This window comes from Anomaloglossus baeobatrachus, chromosome 4, assembly GCF_048569485.1.
Source record: "Anomaloglossus baeobatrachus isolate aAnoBae1 chromosome 4, aAnoBae1.hap1, whole genome shotgun sequence".
Lineage (NCBI taxonomy): Eukaryota > Metazoa > Chordata > Amphibia > Anura > Aromobatidae > Anomaloglossus > Anomaloglossus baeobatrachus.
The window spans coordinates 566,532,149-566,549,375 of NC_134356.1; the positions used below are offsets into that span (position 1 = coordinate 566,532,149).

The window sequence follows — 17,227 nt, forward strand, 5'->3', positions numbered from 1 at the left end:
GAAGGAATCAGCATGTGGGCTCCTGCCGCCGTACCCGCAATGGGTACCTCAACCTTACAAACACCTCCGACATACAGTGGGGTGAGAAGGGAGCATGCTGGGGACACTATATGTGTCCTCTTTTCTTCCATCCGACATAGTCAGCAGCTGCTGCTGACTAAAAAGTGGAGCTATGCGTGGATGTGTTGCCTCCTTCGCACAAAGCACAAAACTGGTGAGCCAGTGATCCCACTGGGGGTGTATAGCCAGAAGGGGAGGGGCCTTACACTTTTAAGTGTAATACTTTGTGTGGCCTCCAGAGGCAATAGCTATACACCCAATTGTCTGGGTCTCCCAATGGAGCGACAAAGAAAACCGGACCGAACGCAAGCCCATGCGGCACAATGCGGAGCCAATGCAAGTCAATGCTGGAAAAAACGAAACTGGCGGCAAAAAAAAAACGGTTTCGTTTTTTCAGCAGAGCGCCGGATTGTGCCGCACTGCTACAGCCGGATGTGTGAAAGTAGCCTTAAAAAGAGGTTTCAACCCCTCAGTTTAACTTTACATATGGAAGCTGTTTTGGTAAAAAAAAAAAAAAAAAAGAAATACAGTAGTATATACTCATCTTCCGATTCCCTGCCACTCCTCCGACCTGTTGGCCGTGTTCCCTATCTGTCTCCTCTCCTTCTCCTTTTTATGACTAACACCTGACAATGGTAGAAGTTACTACAGCTACTGATTGGCTGCAGCGGTCACATGCCGACCACACTGGGAGAGAAGAAGAGACTGACAGAGGACAGGACCAACCGGATGAAGGGTAGCCGGGGAGCATATACCATTACTTGTATTGTTACCAAACTAGGGCCATACATAAAGTTAAAAGGGTGGTTCACCCATATTTTTTATTGTCTAGTTCGATATGATATTGAGAAACAATTCTTTTCTCAAATACCTTGTGTTGTCTATAGTGCCTGTGAGAGGCGCTATTGTAGACCACTGTAACCCGCTCCAGTGGCGTCACATCAAGTGCCGCACACGTCACATCCCTGTGGCCGGCCCCAATCTTCCTGACTCACTGAGCTGTGGGTGGTGTTTCACCGCTTGTCACAGCACAGCGCGTCTCCTGCTTGCAGTGTTCTGCTGTCAGGGAGGAGGGAGCAGGGAGCAGATGGGCTGTGACGAGCGGTGCAACACCGCCCACAGCTCAGTGAGTCAGGAAGATTGCAGCCGGCCACAGGGATGTGACGTGTGCGACACTTGACGTGACGTCACGAGAGTGGGGAACAGCGGTCTACAATAGCGCCTCTCACAGGCACTATTGCCAACACAAGGTATTTGAGAGAAACATTGTTTCTCAATATAATATCGAACTAGATAATAAAAAATATGGGTGAACCACCCCTTTAAAGAAAGGGGTAAATCTGTCTTAAAGTTGTTGGTCACCCCTCCTTCTGGTACACCACACCCACTTTGTCAAATTTTGGAAGCATGGTGCAAAAAGTAAAATGTTATTGGCTTAGTTTACACCAAATACTAGAAGAAACTGATTGCTAAATGCAGCCCATGGTGTCTCATGCTGTTGCAAATGTGTGGAGATATACGTCACTTGTATTGGACTGTGCACACTTATCAGTGTCAAGAGAGCATTCGTCTCTGCAGTATAATAATAATAATATTTATTCATTTATAAAGCGCTATTAATTCCACAGCGCTTTATGTACATTGGCAACACTGTCCCCATTGGGGCTCACAGTCTAAATTCCCTATCAGTATTTCTTTGGAGTGTGGGAGTAAACCAGAAAACCCCACACAATCACGGGGAGAACATACAAACTCCTGGAAGATGATGTCCTTGGTGGAATTTGAACCCAGAACCCCAGCGCTGCAAGACTGCAGTGCTAACCACTGAGCAGATCCTGTCTGTTACTCACTGTCTGTGAGGGTCATCTTTTCCACAATGTTACTATAGGGCCCGTCTACTCCGGTTCCACTGGACTGAACTGCAAACTCGTACCTGGTGTATGGTTTCAGTCCGTTGATCAGAATTTCTTCTAACGCACTGTGAACAGACAGTATGCAGGTTACATGGAAATGTCCAGGGCCTGATGTGTACAGAGGACATTGGCTCCTGGTTACCTGTGATGATAGCTGAACATAGACGCATTCTTAGTCCCCCAAGGGCCACATCGTACGGTGTATTTCACAATTTTGCTGCTTATAATGGGTTTCCTCCATCTCACCACCATCGATGTAGAGCTGTTTGGCGTCACTTGAATATGGCTGGGTGGCAAGGGTGGGATCTTCTGGTCTATGAGATCTTCAGAATAAATGGCAAATTTAGTTTAGATTCAATATACATATTAATTGCTTATACTGAATTTGACTAACCAAAGGAAATTGGAATAAATTATCTCAGCTACTTATACCTGAAGCAAAGAGGAGTATGATGTCTGACTAAAGACCGCTTTATACGCTGCAATATTGTTACCGATATCGCTAGCATGTGTACCCGCCCCCATCGGTTGTGCGACACAGGCAAATCGCTGCCCGTGGCGCACAACATCGCTCAGACCCGTCACACTACTTACCTGCCTAGCGACGGGGGTGGTTCGTTCGGCGTCACAGCAACGTCACTAAGCAGGTGCCCAATAGAAGCGGAGGGGTGGAGATGAGCGGGACGTAACATCCCGCCCACCTCCTTCCTTCCGCATTGCTGGCGGTAAGGTGAAGTTCCTCGTTCCTGCGGTGTCACACATAGCGATGTGTGCTGCCGCTGGAAAGACGAACTACATCGTACACGCAGCAGCAATGATAATCGAGATTAGGGGGGCATGTCACCGATTAGCGATTTTGAATGTTTTTGCGACAATTCAAAATCGCTCCTAGGTGTCACACGCATCGACATCGCTAAAGCGGCCGGATGTGCGTCACAAATTCCGTGACCCCAACGAGATCGCTTGAGCGTGTAAAGCGGCCTTTAGGAATGCCTATGGTTGCCCAATCCTTGTTATCTCTGGTGAGGTGCACACCAGCCACCACATCCAAGCAGAGAATGAATGGATATGTAATAAATATCTGAGATGGGAATATACCTTTAAAGAGAACCTGCCACTTGCTAAAAAAATATTGAGTTAAATAACTTGTAAAATCCCTTAGTTCCCATGATTCTGATGCTTTTTTCCATATTGCAATGTGCCACTCCATTGCAGAGATATTCACATTTGTCTATTCTGTAGGGCACTTTGTGAAATCTCTACTTGCAGACATATTGGGCGTTTCTTCAGAGTCTTCTCTGTGAGAGTGCGCTTTCACCCCTCCCTCCCAGACTCTACCAATCATAGATCAGCTGCTGACCTGTGATAGGCAGTGTCTAGGAGGGAGGAGCTATAGTGCACGCTCACAGAGAACACTCTGAAGGAAAGCCCATTTGGACTGCAAAAGCAGAGATTTCACAAAGTGCGCTACAGAAGAAACAAATGTGAATATCTCTGCAATGGAGCAACGCAGTGCAAAACAGAAAAGAGCTTCAGGATCAGTGGAGCTCAGTGATATTTACAAGGTATTTAACTAATTGTTTGGAGCAAGTGACAAGTGCTCTTTAAACCTGTCACAATTGTTTCACTCAAGCTTTTCTCCTTTCTTAGGGGTACTTTACACACTGCGACATCGCTAGCGATTGCTAGCGATGTCGACCGCGATAGCACCCGCCCCCGTCACTTCTGCGACATTTGGTGCTTGCTGCCGTAGCAGTCACACGCACATACCTGGTCAGCGACGTCGCTGTGACTGCCGAACAATCCCTCCCTCAAGGGGGAGGTGCGTTCGGCGTCACAGCGACGTCACTGCGGCGTCACTAAGCAGCCGGCCAATAGAAGCGGAGGGGCGGAGATGAGCGGGACGTAACATCCCGCCCACCTCCTTCCCTCCGCATTGCCGCTGGACGCAGGTAAGGAGATGTTCGTCGCTCCCGCAGTGTCACACGTAGCGATGTGTGGTGCCGCAGGAACGAGGAACAACATCGTACCGGTGGCAGCAGCGATATTAAGGAAATGAACGACATGTCAACGATCACCGTTTTGGAACAATTTTGCGATCGTTGATCGTCGCTCATTAGTGTTACATGCTGCGATGTCGCTACCAGCGCCGGATTTGCGTCACTAACGACGTGACCCTGACAATATATCGGTAGCGATGTCGCAGCATGTAAAGTACCCCTTAGCCTTAAAAGGGTTGTCTTTTATGTGACTGCAGACTTCACACAGAATATGTGAGGATTCTTCAGTGCCAGTATCATGAGCGGGCAGTCATGTGACACCGAGTATGTGTTTTCCATAGATGTGATCATGTGCAGACTACATGAATACAGCCTTGCTCTATGCAGGTACCCTGAGCGAGGCAGAACACAGTCTAGTCAGTTTGTGGCCAGAAGTTTGCAAATTGCCTTTTTGTGGCCACATGACCGCCAGCTCTACACATTGGAAAATCCTTACAGTCCACAGTCGATGTGATGTGAGTATTCACAAGTCTGCAGTGACAGAGAGTGACACATGAATGACTGAAGGCTTGAAGCCTCAGGCCAGACAATCCCTTTAAAAAGGAGTATTCAGCAAATACTTTTTTTATGTAAAAAAATATTATACAGTTTCCTAATATACAGTGTGTCCACCCATATCCTGTCCACCGCCATTAACTTGAGAACGGCGGCAGCTATAGGAATAGAAGTGGTGTCTAGGTATAGTAAAGTTTCCATGCGCTATGCAATGAAACCACCTATAGCGTCACCTGGTGGAAAACGACGGAGTTAGCATTTTTATCTCGAAAACGGAACGAGATAGAGAAAAAAAGTGAATTAAAAAATTGTAGGGCATCATCAATTCAATACGAATCGACACCTTGCATACAGAAATGCTATGATAAGAACGTGTAAAACTCACAAGGCTGCGGACGTGAAGCGACCCCCTCATGGAGACCTTTCCTACAAGTCATTGGGTATGGTGGATGCGTGGAGTGGCCTCCACGCTCACCTGACCTGACCCCATTGGACTTCTTTCTGTAAGGTCACATCAAACAGCAGGTGTATGCGACCCCTCCACCAACATTGCAGGACCTACGACGACGTATCACAGATGCTTGTGCAATCGTGTCACCTACCATATTGCACAACGTGCAGCAAGATACAGTATGCAGTCCAGAGTCCAGATGTGCATTGCAGCTGACGGTGGCCACTTTGAGCATCAAAGTTAAATGAGCACCAAATGCGTGACCAGCATTCAATGTTTTGGGGGGGGGGGTTATGCTTTTCATATCATAGCATTTTTGTATACAAGGTGTCGATTCGTATTGAATTGATGATGCCCTACAATTTTTTAATTCACTTTTATTCTCTATCTCGTTCCATTTTCCAGATAAAAATGCTAACTCCGTTGTTTTCCACCAGGTGGTGCTACAGGTGGTTTCATTGCGTAGCGCATGGCTACTTTACTATACCTAGACACCAATTCTATGCCTATAGCTGCCGCCTTTCTCAAGTTAATGGTGGTGGACAGGATATGGGTGGACACACTGTATTTTCTAAATTAATTCCTCAACTCTACTTGCTATCCTTGTTTACTTCTAGTGAATAGAAATCTGTCTTGATCATGTCATATGATGGACACACAGGTGCACAGTTTTCTGATAAGAAGTTGTGCACATTTGTGTCCATTCCAAATCCAAGACAGATTTGTATCTGATGGAAGAAAACAAACAATGAAGTTGAGATCTTAAAAATGAAATTGTTGGAGGAAACGGGACTAGTGATATCTTGGACTGTCTGTATTGTGCTAATAAGACACCACTGCATTCAGCTGCAGTCTTATCGCATAGATTTTTTTCCAACTATAAGTACAGTGATGGAATAAAATGAAAGGTATCAGCCTGACGATCCTAACCTGGTGGTGAAGACAGGATCGGCCTGGTCCTTCCCTCCCACATGGCTGTCTGCACTTCCTGCTTCTTATTGTACATCACCAGCTTCACTTGGTATAGCTGTCCAGGTACTGATAGAAAAGTGGAGCCAAAGATAGTTAGAAAACATAAGAAACATAGAAATCCGCTGCTTGATATATCATAACATTACGACTGGATGAGGTGCAACCTCTGAGGTCCTTGATGTTCGCAAAAAGGAGAAGACTAAGGATGCTTAGGGCGTTTCTCCTTCACAGCATCGTAGTGTTAGCTACTTGCAGAAAAGGGCCAAGATCATGGTTGCGTAGAGGTCCATTGTGATGGGGCAAGTAGTTGGGCCCCCGCCTATCGATAAGTCATAGTATACAGTATAGCAGTGGGAGAAGCCATTTAATAAAGGTGAATCTTGGTGCATACGGTATATGAAAATATAGTTTAGCTCTATCGTTATAATAATGGAGATGAAAAGAGCAAGAAGCATAGCAGTAATTCTAGATTAACAGAGTAGAAATTGTAAAGGAAAATTTTAAATAACCAGAGAGGAAAAAGGCAAATATGGTGGTAAATTCTAGATTATCAGAGAGCGGTAAACATGCCCCTGCCCTCCAGCTTTATATTCACCCTCGATTTCATCCTTTCTCGACATCACTTCGGTTCTGTGATGCCATTTTGTGCCAGTAAATTCTGACTGGCCAGAAGTCAGAAGTTTCTTCACATACACTCAATGCAAGTCTATGAGATCCAGTACAAGGCTCTCATAGACTTGTATTGAGTTGTGACCTCCATGAAACACTGGAGCTGCCGGCAGGTCACAAGTCACCAAAAACTGACTGGAGCGTTGGTGATAGAAGATGAAGATGTCGGAGGGTGAGTATAATACATGGGACAGGGGACTTAGGGGTACTTTACACACTGCGACATCGCTAGCAATTGCTAGCGATGTCACGTGCGATAGTACCCGCCCCCGTCGTTGTAACAATATGTGGTGATCGCTGCCGTAGCAAACATTATCGCTACGGCAGCGTCACACGCAGTCACCTAGTCAGCGATGTCTCTGTGACCGCCGAACAATCCCTCCTTCAAGGGGGAGGTGCGTTTGACGTCATAGCGACGTCACTGCAGCGTCACTAAGCGGCCAGCCAATAGAAGCGGAGGGGCGGAGATGAGCGGGACATAACATCCCGTCCACCTCCTTCCTTACGCATTGCCGGTGGAGGCAGGTAAGGAGATGGTCGTCGTTCCTGCGGTGTCACACACAGCAATGTGTGATGCCGCAGGGACGACGAACAACATCGTACCGGTGGTTGCAGCGATATTAAGGAAAGGAGCGACGTGTCAATGATCACCGTTTTTGAACGATTTTGTGCTCGTTGATCGTCGCTCATTTGTGTCACACGCTGCGATGTCGGTAACGGCGCCGGATGTGCGTCACTAACAACGTGACCCCGACGATATATCGTTACTGATATCGCAGCGTGTAAAGCCCCCTTACATTTACAGCATCACTGAAATACAAAATATGCAAGCAAGCTTAAAATGATCGAGCGTTTTGCTTATTTGTCGAATTATTTCTGGCCTATTTAAGCTGCTTGATAATCGGGGACAAGTATTTTAGTGGCCCATCTAAAAGCAGCATAATACACCGTCCATTGGTCTTTGGCAGGGAACTTACTTAAATGAGTCAGGTCATATTGTTTTCTTTTCTTCTTCAGTTTAATCGGCCCCACGTCCCAGTCTGTCTGTCCTTGCCGCGGGCAGGAAACGTTATGATTCAATAAAGGGCACATCATGCGGTAATACAGTCTATAACCCGTGACTTGGAAATCAGAGTGGGGCAGCTGCCAGCTCACGAGAATGGAGTCTGTGTGCGCAATGACTTGCAACTGTATTGGTGCCTGGTCCACTGTACGGGAAATGAAGAAAGAAGGCAATGATACATAACACAGGACCGAGAATGGATGCAAACATCTGGAACACAATAAAAACAAATCAGTTTATTATGTCCTAAAATTACGCACCTTGTGTCTGATTCACTTTGTCTAAAGTGCGGTGCAGCACCCAGCTTGAGGGGACGCCGTATCCAGCTATGGTGGCGGCAGAAATCCGGACTTTATATACAGTATTGGGCTGCAATGAGGACATTGTGATCTGGGTGTCATTCCCACCAACTTCCAGCATACTGACCACACCTGAAATATCAAAAAGCAATGAAATGCGGAAACCCACCCACATTTGAGACATCATAGACACCTCTCACAAAGCCCAGAAGCTTTGATGTCCTCCTAAAGACTTTTGGGAGACCTCAGAATTTGACCTCAGTACAAATCTAAAGCCTGCTTTACATGTTACGATTTCGCATACGATATCGTATGCGATCGTAACCGCCCCCATCGTATGTGCGTCACGTTCAATTTGTTGAATGTGCCGCACAAACGATTAACCCCCGTCACACGTACTTACCCGTCCATACGACCTCGATGTGGGCGGTGAATGTCCACTTCCTGGAGTGGGAGGGACGTTCGGCGTCACATCGATGTCCCGCGGCAGCCGGCCAATAGAACCGGAGGGGCGGAGATGAGCGGGACGTAAACATCCCGCCCACCTCCTCCTTCCGCATTGCTGGCCGGGAGCCGCAGGACGCAGGTAAGATCTGTTCATCATTCCCGGGGTGTCACACAGTGCGAACAACCTGACGTTCAATTTTTAGGAATTGAACGACGTGTATGCAATGAACGTTTTACCGTTCAATCGCAATCGCACGTAGCTGTCACACACTACAATGTACCTTACGATGCCGGATGTGCGTCACTTACGACGTGACCCCGCCGACACATCGTAAGGTATATTGTAGCGTGTAAAGCGGGCTTTACACATTAAAATTAAAGGTCACAAGAAGAAAAAGCTTTTTTTAGGTTGTTTGGTCAGAGATTTTACTGTGAGTGAAATATATGAAAAGTGCCAAGAGCTGTGGGTGCTCAATAAACCGCTCAAGCAGTCACTGGAGATGGTCATGGTCCAAACTCTCAGATTCCACCACAGGAAGTTATAACAAAGCAGAAAGTGAGTTTTGGCTATATCAATATGTTCAACCCATGTTCCTATATACTCCTCCAAGATCCCCTTCATTAACTATTCTTCCTCTTCCTTAATTAAGTTGTGAATCTCAAACTGGGGAAAGAATAAAACTGCTTTGGAGAAATTCATCATCATGAGGGCAATTTTCAAAGCTAGTTTGCTTGTGGTTGCATTGTCGTTCTGTGCTCCAAGCATAGCAAAAAGTGTCACGCAGTACTTAACCCCTTCACGACCGCGGGCAGTAAAATTACGTCCTATTTTAACGTGACTTAACGACCAGGGACGTAATTTTACTGCCTAAACTTCATTTGATTGCCGTGGCCATAGCAACGGCTTTCAAATGATGTCCCCTGCTGTTTCTTACAGCAGGGGACCTTTGCTTGACCCCAGGGGGGGTGGCATCGCCACCCCCTATCGACGATCGATGTGATTGGCTGTTCAAATCTGAACCGCCAACCACATCGATCGCACTAATTTCGGCAAAAATAATGCCCGAATTAGTGCGATCCTGTGAGATCCAGCTATGAGATGCCGCAGCTGCTGCAGCATATCATAGGTGGACCTCAAACATGCCGCCCCCAGCCCCTGCAGCACTGATTGGAGCGATCGTGCTATGACGCGCAATCGCTCCAATCAGTGTGCAGTGGGGCGGTCTGATCTGCCGGTGGCCGCCCTCCCCAGGCCTGTACTGCTCTGGGGACCCTCCCCCAACATGGCTGCAGCGTGGAGTGGCTGGTACTTTTGGTACCACGCCACCGCTGCTGCCGCCGCAGACGCCGCCTCTGCTGTCACCGCGCCAGCTCCAAAGGTAAGTATTGTGCTCCGGCGATGGCCCCTGCGCGCTCCCGTGAAGGCCCCTGCGCGCTCCCGTGAAGGCCCCTGCCCGTGCCCCCCCAGATCTGCCCCCCTACGCCCCGATCTGCCCCCCTACGCCCCGATCTGCCCCCCGGCATCCCGATCTGCTCCCCACGCGATCTGCCTGCCTCCTCTGTCATCTGCTTCCAAGGTTCCTTCCTTCTGCCTTTGCTTCTCCGCCCCCTCTGCTCTCCCTCTAACCCCCCCCCATCTGCCCCCCCCTCTCCCCATCCCCCCCCCCCCTGCCCCCCCCGACGTCCTCTTACCTGCCTTCACGGGTCGTCCGAGGTCTTCACTGGCCCGATCACATCTGCCTCCATCTGGGTCCTTCTGCTGATCTGTCCAACGTCCTGCCTGCTGCTGGTGTAAAGCTGTCTATCTCACTGCCTTCTTGTTCCTCTGCAACTCTTCTGGTCAGTGATCCTCTTGGTACTGTGAGTATAACTTTTTTTTTTTTTTTTTATTGTATCTTGTCCATTTTTACACTTCATCTGTCCGTGCGTCCCGCCAAGCGCTGATCAGGGATGCAGATAACGGATCTGCATCCGTGGTCAGTTTTTGGCATGACTTTTTTCCGTATTCGCGACGCTTTTTGTATCGCGTCCGTCCGTGCGTCCCGCCGAGCGCTGATCAGGGATGCAGATAACGGATCGGCATCCCTGCTCAATTTTTGGCGTGACTTTTTTCCGTATTCGCGACAATTTTTGTATGGCATCCGTCCGTGCGTCCCGCCGAGCGCTGATCAGGGATGCAGATAACGGATCGGCATCCCTGCTCAATTTTTGGCGTGACTTTTTTCCGTATTCCCGACGCTTTTTGTATCGCATCCGTCCGTGCGTCCCGCCGAGCGCTGATCAGGGATGCAGATAACGGATCGGCATCCCTGCTCAATTTTTGGCGTGACTTTTTTCCGTATTCGCGACAATTTTTGTATGGCATCCGTCCGTGCGTCCCGCCGAGCGCTGATCAGGGATGCAGATAACGGATCGGCATCCCTGCTCAATTTTTGGCGTGACTTTTTTCCGTATTCCCGACGCTTTTTGTATCGCGTCCGACCGTGCGTCCCGCCGAGCGCTGATCAGGGATGCAGATAACGGATCGGCATCCCTGCTCAATTTTTGGCGTGACTTTTTTCCGTATTCCCGACGCTTTTTGTATCGCATCCGTCCGTGCGTCCCGCCGAGCGCTGATCAGGGATGCAGATAACGGATCGGCATCCCTGCTCAATTTTTGGCGTGACTTTTTTCCGTATTCGCGACAATTTTTGTATGGCATCCGTCCGTGCGTCCCGCCGAGCGCTGATCAGGGATGCACATAACATATCTGCATCCATGGTCAATTTTTGGCGTGACTTTTTTTTTTATGTATCCCCGACGCTTTTTTTATCGCATCCGACCGTGCGTCCTGCAGCGACCGATCAGTGCACTGCGTCTGTGCGTTTGAAAAGTCAAATGGCGCTCCTTCTCTTCTGAGCCCCGCCATGCGCCCAAACAATTACTTTCCACCACATATGAGGTATCTGCGTACTCAGGAGAAAATGCACAATACGTTTTATGGTGCATTTTTTCCTGATAGCCTTGTGAAAAAAAAAAGCTACCTAGTTGAAGCAACCGTTTTGTGGTAAAAAAAATTTGTTTCTTTTCACGGCTCAACGCTATAAACTTCTGTGAAGCCCCCAGGTGTTCAAAGTGCTCACCAAACATCTAGAAAAATTATTTGAGGGCTCTAGTTTCCAAAATGGTGTCACTTGTGGGGGAGCTCCACTGTTTAGGCACCATAGGGGGTCTCCAAACGTGACATGGCGTCCGCTAATGATTCCAACCAATTTTTCTGTCAAATGGCGCTCCTTCTCTTCTGAGCCCCGCCATGCGCCCAAACAATTACTTTCCACCACATATGATGTATCTGCGTACTCAGGAGAAAATGCACAATACATTTTATGGTGCATTTTTTCCTGTTACCCTTGTGAAAAAAAAAGCTACCTAATTGAAGCAACCGTTTTGTGGTAAAAAAAATTTTTTTTCTTTTCACGGCTCAACGCTATAAACTTCTGTGAAGCCCCCAGGTGTTCAAAGTGCTCACCAAACATCTAGAAAAATTATTTGAGGGCTCTAGTTTCCAAAATGGGGTCACTTGTGGGGGAGCTCCATTGTTTAGGCACCTCAGGGGGTCTTCAAACCTGACATGGCGTCCGCTAATGAGTGCAGCTAATTTTGCATTTAAATGGCGCTCCTTGCCTTCCGAGCACTGCCGTGTGTCCAAACATTTGATTTCCACCACATATGAGGTATCTGCGTACTCAGGAGAAAATGGACAATATATTTTATGTTGCATTTTTTCCCAATACCCTTGTGAAAAAAAAAGCTACCTAGTTGAAGCAACAGTTTTGTGGTAAAAAAAAATTTTTTTCTTTTCACGGCTCAACGTTATAAACTTCTGTGAAGCCCCCAGGTGTTCAAAGTGCTCATCAAACATCTAGAAAAAATATTTGAGGGCTCTAGTTTCCAAAATGGGGTCACTTGTGGGGGAGCTCCATTGTTTAGGCACCTCAGGGGGTCTTCAAACCCGACATGGCGTCCGCTAATTAGTGCAGCTAATTTTGCGTTCAAAAATTCAAATGGCGCTCCTTGCATTCCAAGCACTGCCGTGTGTCCAAACATTTGATTTCCACCACATATGAGGTATCTGCGTACTCAGGAGAAAATGGACAATATATTTTATGTTGCATTTTTTCCCAATACCCTTGTGAAAAAAAAAGCTACCTAGTTGAAGCAACAGTTTTGTGGTAAAAAAAAATTTTTTTCTTTTCACGGCTCAACGTTATAAACTTCTGTGAAGCCCCCAGGTGTTCAAAGTGCTCATCAAACATCTAGAAAAAATATTTGAGGGCTCTAGTTTCCAAAATGGGGTCACTTGTGGGGGAGCTCCATTGTTTAGGCACCTCAGGGGGTCTTCAAACCCGACATGGCGTCCGCTAATTAGTGCAGCTAATTTTGCGTTCAAAAATTCAAATGGCGCTCCTTGCATTCCAAGCACTGCCGTGTGTCCAAACATTTGATTTCCACCACATATGAGGTATCTGCGTACTCAGGAGAAAATGGACAATATATTTTATGTTGCATTTTTTCCCAATACCCTTGTGAAAAAAAAAGCTACCTAGTTGAAGCAACAGTTTTGTGGTAAAAAAAAATTTTTTTCTTTTCACGGCTCAACGTTATAAACTTCTGTGAAGCCCCCAGGTGTTCAAAGTGCTCATCAAACATCTAGAAAAAATATTTGAGGGCTCTAGTTTCCAAAATGGGGTCACTTGTGGGGGAGCTCCATTGTTTAGGCACCTCAGGGGGTCTTCAAACCCGACATGGCGTCCGCTAATGAGTGCAGCTAATTTTGCGTTCAAAAATTCAAATGGCGCTCCTTCCCTTCCGAGCTCCGCTGTGCACCCAAACAATTGATTTTTACCACATATGGGGTATCGGCGTACTCAGGAGAAAATGCACAATAAATTGTAGGGTGCACTTTCTCTTTTCTCCCTTGTGAAAATGAAAATTTTATGGCTAAAGTAACATTTTTGTGTTAAAAAGTAAAATTTTCATTTTTTCCTTCCACATTGCTTTGGTTCCTGTGAAGCACCTAAAGGGTTAATAAACTTTTTGGATGTGGTTTTGAGCAGAGTGAGGGGTGCAGTTTTTAGAATGGGGTCACTTTTGGGTATTTTCTGTCACCTCGGTCTCTCAAAGTCACCTCAAATGTGATGTGGTCCCTAAAAAAAATTATTTTCTAAATTTTGTTGGAAAAATGAGAAATTGCTGATGAACTTTGACCCCTTCTAACTTCCTAACGAAAAAAAAATTTGTTTCGAAAATTGCGCTGATGTAAAGTAGACAAGTGGGAAATGTTATTTAGTAACTATTTTGTGTGACATATTTCTCAGATTTATGGGCATAAATTTTCAAAGTTTGAAAATTGCGAAATTTTCAAAATTTTCGCCAAATTTCCTAAATTTTCACAAATAAACGCAAAAAATATCGGCCTAAATTTACCACTGACATGAAGTACAATATGTCACGAAAAAACAATCTCAGAATCGCCAGGATCCGTTGAAGCGTTCCAGAGTTATAACCTGTCAAAGTGACACTGGTCAGAATTGCAAAAAATGGCCCGGTCATTAGGGTGTTTTAGTGGCCGGGGGTGAAGGGGTTAATAAATGGGGCTCCTCTTTATATACAACTTCTATCTAGAACTGGTTTTAACCATTTGATACAACTTCATAAAAATGACTTTGTTGCAAAAAGTTGCAATTTATACATTTGGTCTAAATGAATTTGTACCTTTTTTGCAATTAGTTCCAATTCATAAACTTTTTTTTCATAACATGCCCTGATCATACCCACTCCTTAGAAGTGGTGAGAGCAGAAAAAAAATTACAAAAAGTTGACAAGAGCCAGAGAAAAGAGGAATTAAATGGAAAATAAGTAGGTGCGTAGTTTGAACAGTCATTTTGTGCTAACAGACTCCCCTTAGGCCCCCTTGATACGCACGTGAAAAAAACGAACCGTTTTTTCACGGACGTATTAAAGGGGTGGTTTGCTCCCCGTGTGCAGTGTTTGTGGCACATGCGTGTTCTCTGTGCGTTATACGTAATAACACACGGAGAACGTAAAGTCCGACATAATCCACATGAGGTCCCACGACGCTTTCAGCTCTGCTACATGAAGCTGACAGCGAGCGGCCACAGACCACGACCGCTCTCTGTCAGCTCAATGAAGTGTGCCGCGCGATCAGCGATGACGTCACTCAGGTTACCCGCAGCCATCGCTCTCAGGTGGAGGACTTCAGCTGTGACCGCAGTTCACCTGAGTGACGGCACCGCTGATCGCGCTGCTCACTTCAGTCACTCAGGGAATTTGTGGTCACCGGTGAGTCCTTCACGTGTGACCGCAAATCAGGCTGCGACACAGAGACAGAGCCGCCCGATGTCAGTGAACTCGGGTGAAGCTCTGACGTCACTGCTGCGGACTCCTGACCTCCGAGGTTCATCTGAGTTCATGACAGCACACAGAGACAGAGCTGCGGGATGACAATGAAGTCGGGTGAAGTTCATCCGAGTTCATTTTCATCGCCCAGCTCTGTCTGTGTCTGCTGTCAGCGGGCATGTAGCAGAGCTGAATTGCCGGGGGACTGCACTGACAAAAATGCATCCAAAACGCATGTAAACTGCATGCAAAATGCATCCAAAATACATGCCTTTTGGATGCATTCTTTTTGTCAAAACGCAGCGTCAAGTCTGCCAGAGGGTGCATTAATTTCTGCACTGGTCAGGACGCAACGTGCTCATGAGCCCTAAAGCTTTTGATTAATCTAAATGACTATACCACCACCATTCCTTTGATAGTAACGATTTAATTTTTTAACTTGACCAAACAAAGCGTTTCGCCCAGCATCTCTGCATTGAGTGAAGTGTAGAGCCGCTATAAAAAGAGGCTCCAGCTCTGGTGGACGACTTGACGTAATTATATATGACCTCGATGCCTATGAATTTGTATGGCCACCGTGTAATACTAAAATTATTTAGAATGTAAAATAATATTCCAAGAGTTTGAACTAAATAAAGGGTTCACATAACTTTGCACTGGGACAGGTCTTCTATTCAAATATATTTTCTACAAAGATGTGATCTCTGTGGAGGAAGCGAAGCTTTGCAAAACAAGGTTAGCAACTATTTATGTAGTTATTTGTCCTTGTATGCCATGAAACTTATTCCATGTCACAGTATGACGGTGGTACATATCTTTTTATAATAACTTATAAACACATATCATTTCGGATACATACCATCTCTCTGGGTGCAATATTCAATGCGATACTTTGTGATTTGGCCATTGCGCATCTCGAGCAGTAGGGGGAGCCATTTCACATGGAGATCCTCTGGAGCGTCGCTGCTCAGGGCCAGCATGGGAGCAGCTCCGGGAACTGGAGTGATAAACACAGATTCATGAGATGCAGAAAACATTAATGACCCCTATTAAATTAGTAATTTATGGTGTATTTGCACATGTCGTTATACAAGGCTTTTTACTGCGACACTCCAATTTTTGGGATTTACAGTCTTGTGTAAATAAAACTTAATCATTGTAAAATGAAAAATTATAAAACTTCCCAGTACAAGTTTTGTTTCAGGTTTATTGTCAGTGAATGAGATCCCTCCTGTTCATACCCAGAGGCTGAGTCCCACATATACCCAGCCCAGCGCGGAGCCGAGACATGGGTATAAGGCTATGTTCACACTCTGCATCTTTTACTGCATTTTTGGTGTCTCAAAGATGCACCTAAATACATGCATTTCCTTCCCCCGGCAAAGTCTATGAGATTTTCTATGTTGCTGTCCGCACAGTGCATCTTTTTTTGGCTGCGTTTTTGAAGATGCAGCATGTCAATTCTTTTTGCGTCTTTCCAGCGTTTTTGAGCCCTTCCAGTCAATAGATTTGACTTAAAAAAAAGTATTTAGCAAAAGGCGGTAAAAACACATGGGGTTTTTTTGCATTTTTGCCGGTGGTGCATTTTTTGGGGTCAAAAACGCTGCATCTTCGGGGTTAAGAAAAGATGCAGTGTGTGAACATACTATAAGTGTAGCCACAATCTGGATAATGATCTCTGAACAATGTATCACTGTCGGTAAAATGTATCAATCCATCAAAGAATAATAAATATTTGTGTCTTTTTTATTATTGTGTCAATTTCTCTGCTAGAATTAGGCTAGGGCCCCACTTTGCGTTCTCCTATTTGCAGTTCAGAAAGCACGTTTTGGGCTTAATTGATTTGACCAAAGTTGCCTTTTTCAGAAATTTAGCGCTGAAAACGCATGCGTATTTACCGCGTTTTAGATGCGCTTTCAGCGCTTTTTACCTGCTTTTCCACCTGCGTTTTGATAGATGCGTTTAGAACATCAAGACACTGCTAAATAAAGTTTAAATAGTCAAACTCAATGAAAAAAGAGAAAAAAGAAACAAATCTATTTTTTTGTGAAAAATTATGGAAATAAATTATTTTAATGAAATTATAGCGGTAATATGATATTTAATGGAAAAATAGCAATAATTTAATACATTTCTTATTTTTAATTGTCGGACTATGTGTGTGTGTAAAGGGACATATGAAATCATTATTTTGATGTCCAAAACTCATGTTTTCTGCACTGAAAAAGCAGGTTAAACGCTGGAATTTGCAGGAATCTTGTTTTTTGCCATTTCTCATTGACTTCAATGTTAGCAAAACGCACCCAAAATGGCAAAAACAATTGATATGCTGCTTCTTTGAACGCATGGTTTTTGCCACAAAATATGCAAATTAAATGCAGATTTAGAAACGCAAAGTG

General features: G+C 45.6%; 1 protein-coding gene across 1 annotated transcript in view; it reads right to left on the reverse strand.

The window, feature by feature from the left end:
* Window positions 1-17,227, reverse strand: part of IGDCC4 (immunoglobulin superfamily DCC subclass member 4) — a 215,593-nt gene that overhangs the window by 45,041 nt on the left and 153,325 nt on the right. Inside the window, exons 9-14 of the mRNA XM_075346033.1 lie at window positions 15,688-15,825; window positions 7,944-8,114; window positions 7,598-7,828; window positions 5,910-6,017; window positions 2,116-2,296; window positions 1,911-2,038 (exon numbers count right to left, since the gene is read on the reverse strand). Coding sequence (XP_075202148.1) covers window positions 1,911-2,038; window positions 2,116-2,296; window positions 5,910-6,017; window positions 7,598-7,828; window positions 7,944-8,114; window positions 15,688-15,825 — 957 coding nt within the window. The remainder of the gene's footprint in view (window positions 1-1,910; window positions 2,039-2,115; window positions 2,297-5,909; window positions 6,018-7,597; window positions 7,829-7,943; window positions 8,115-15,687; window positions 15,826-17,227) is intronic.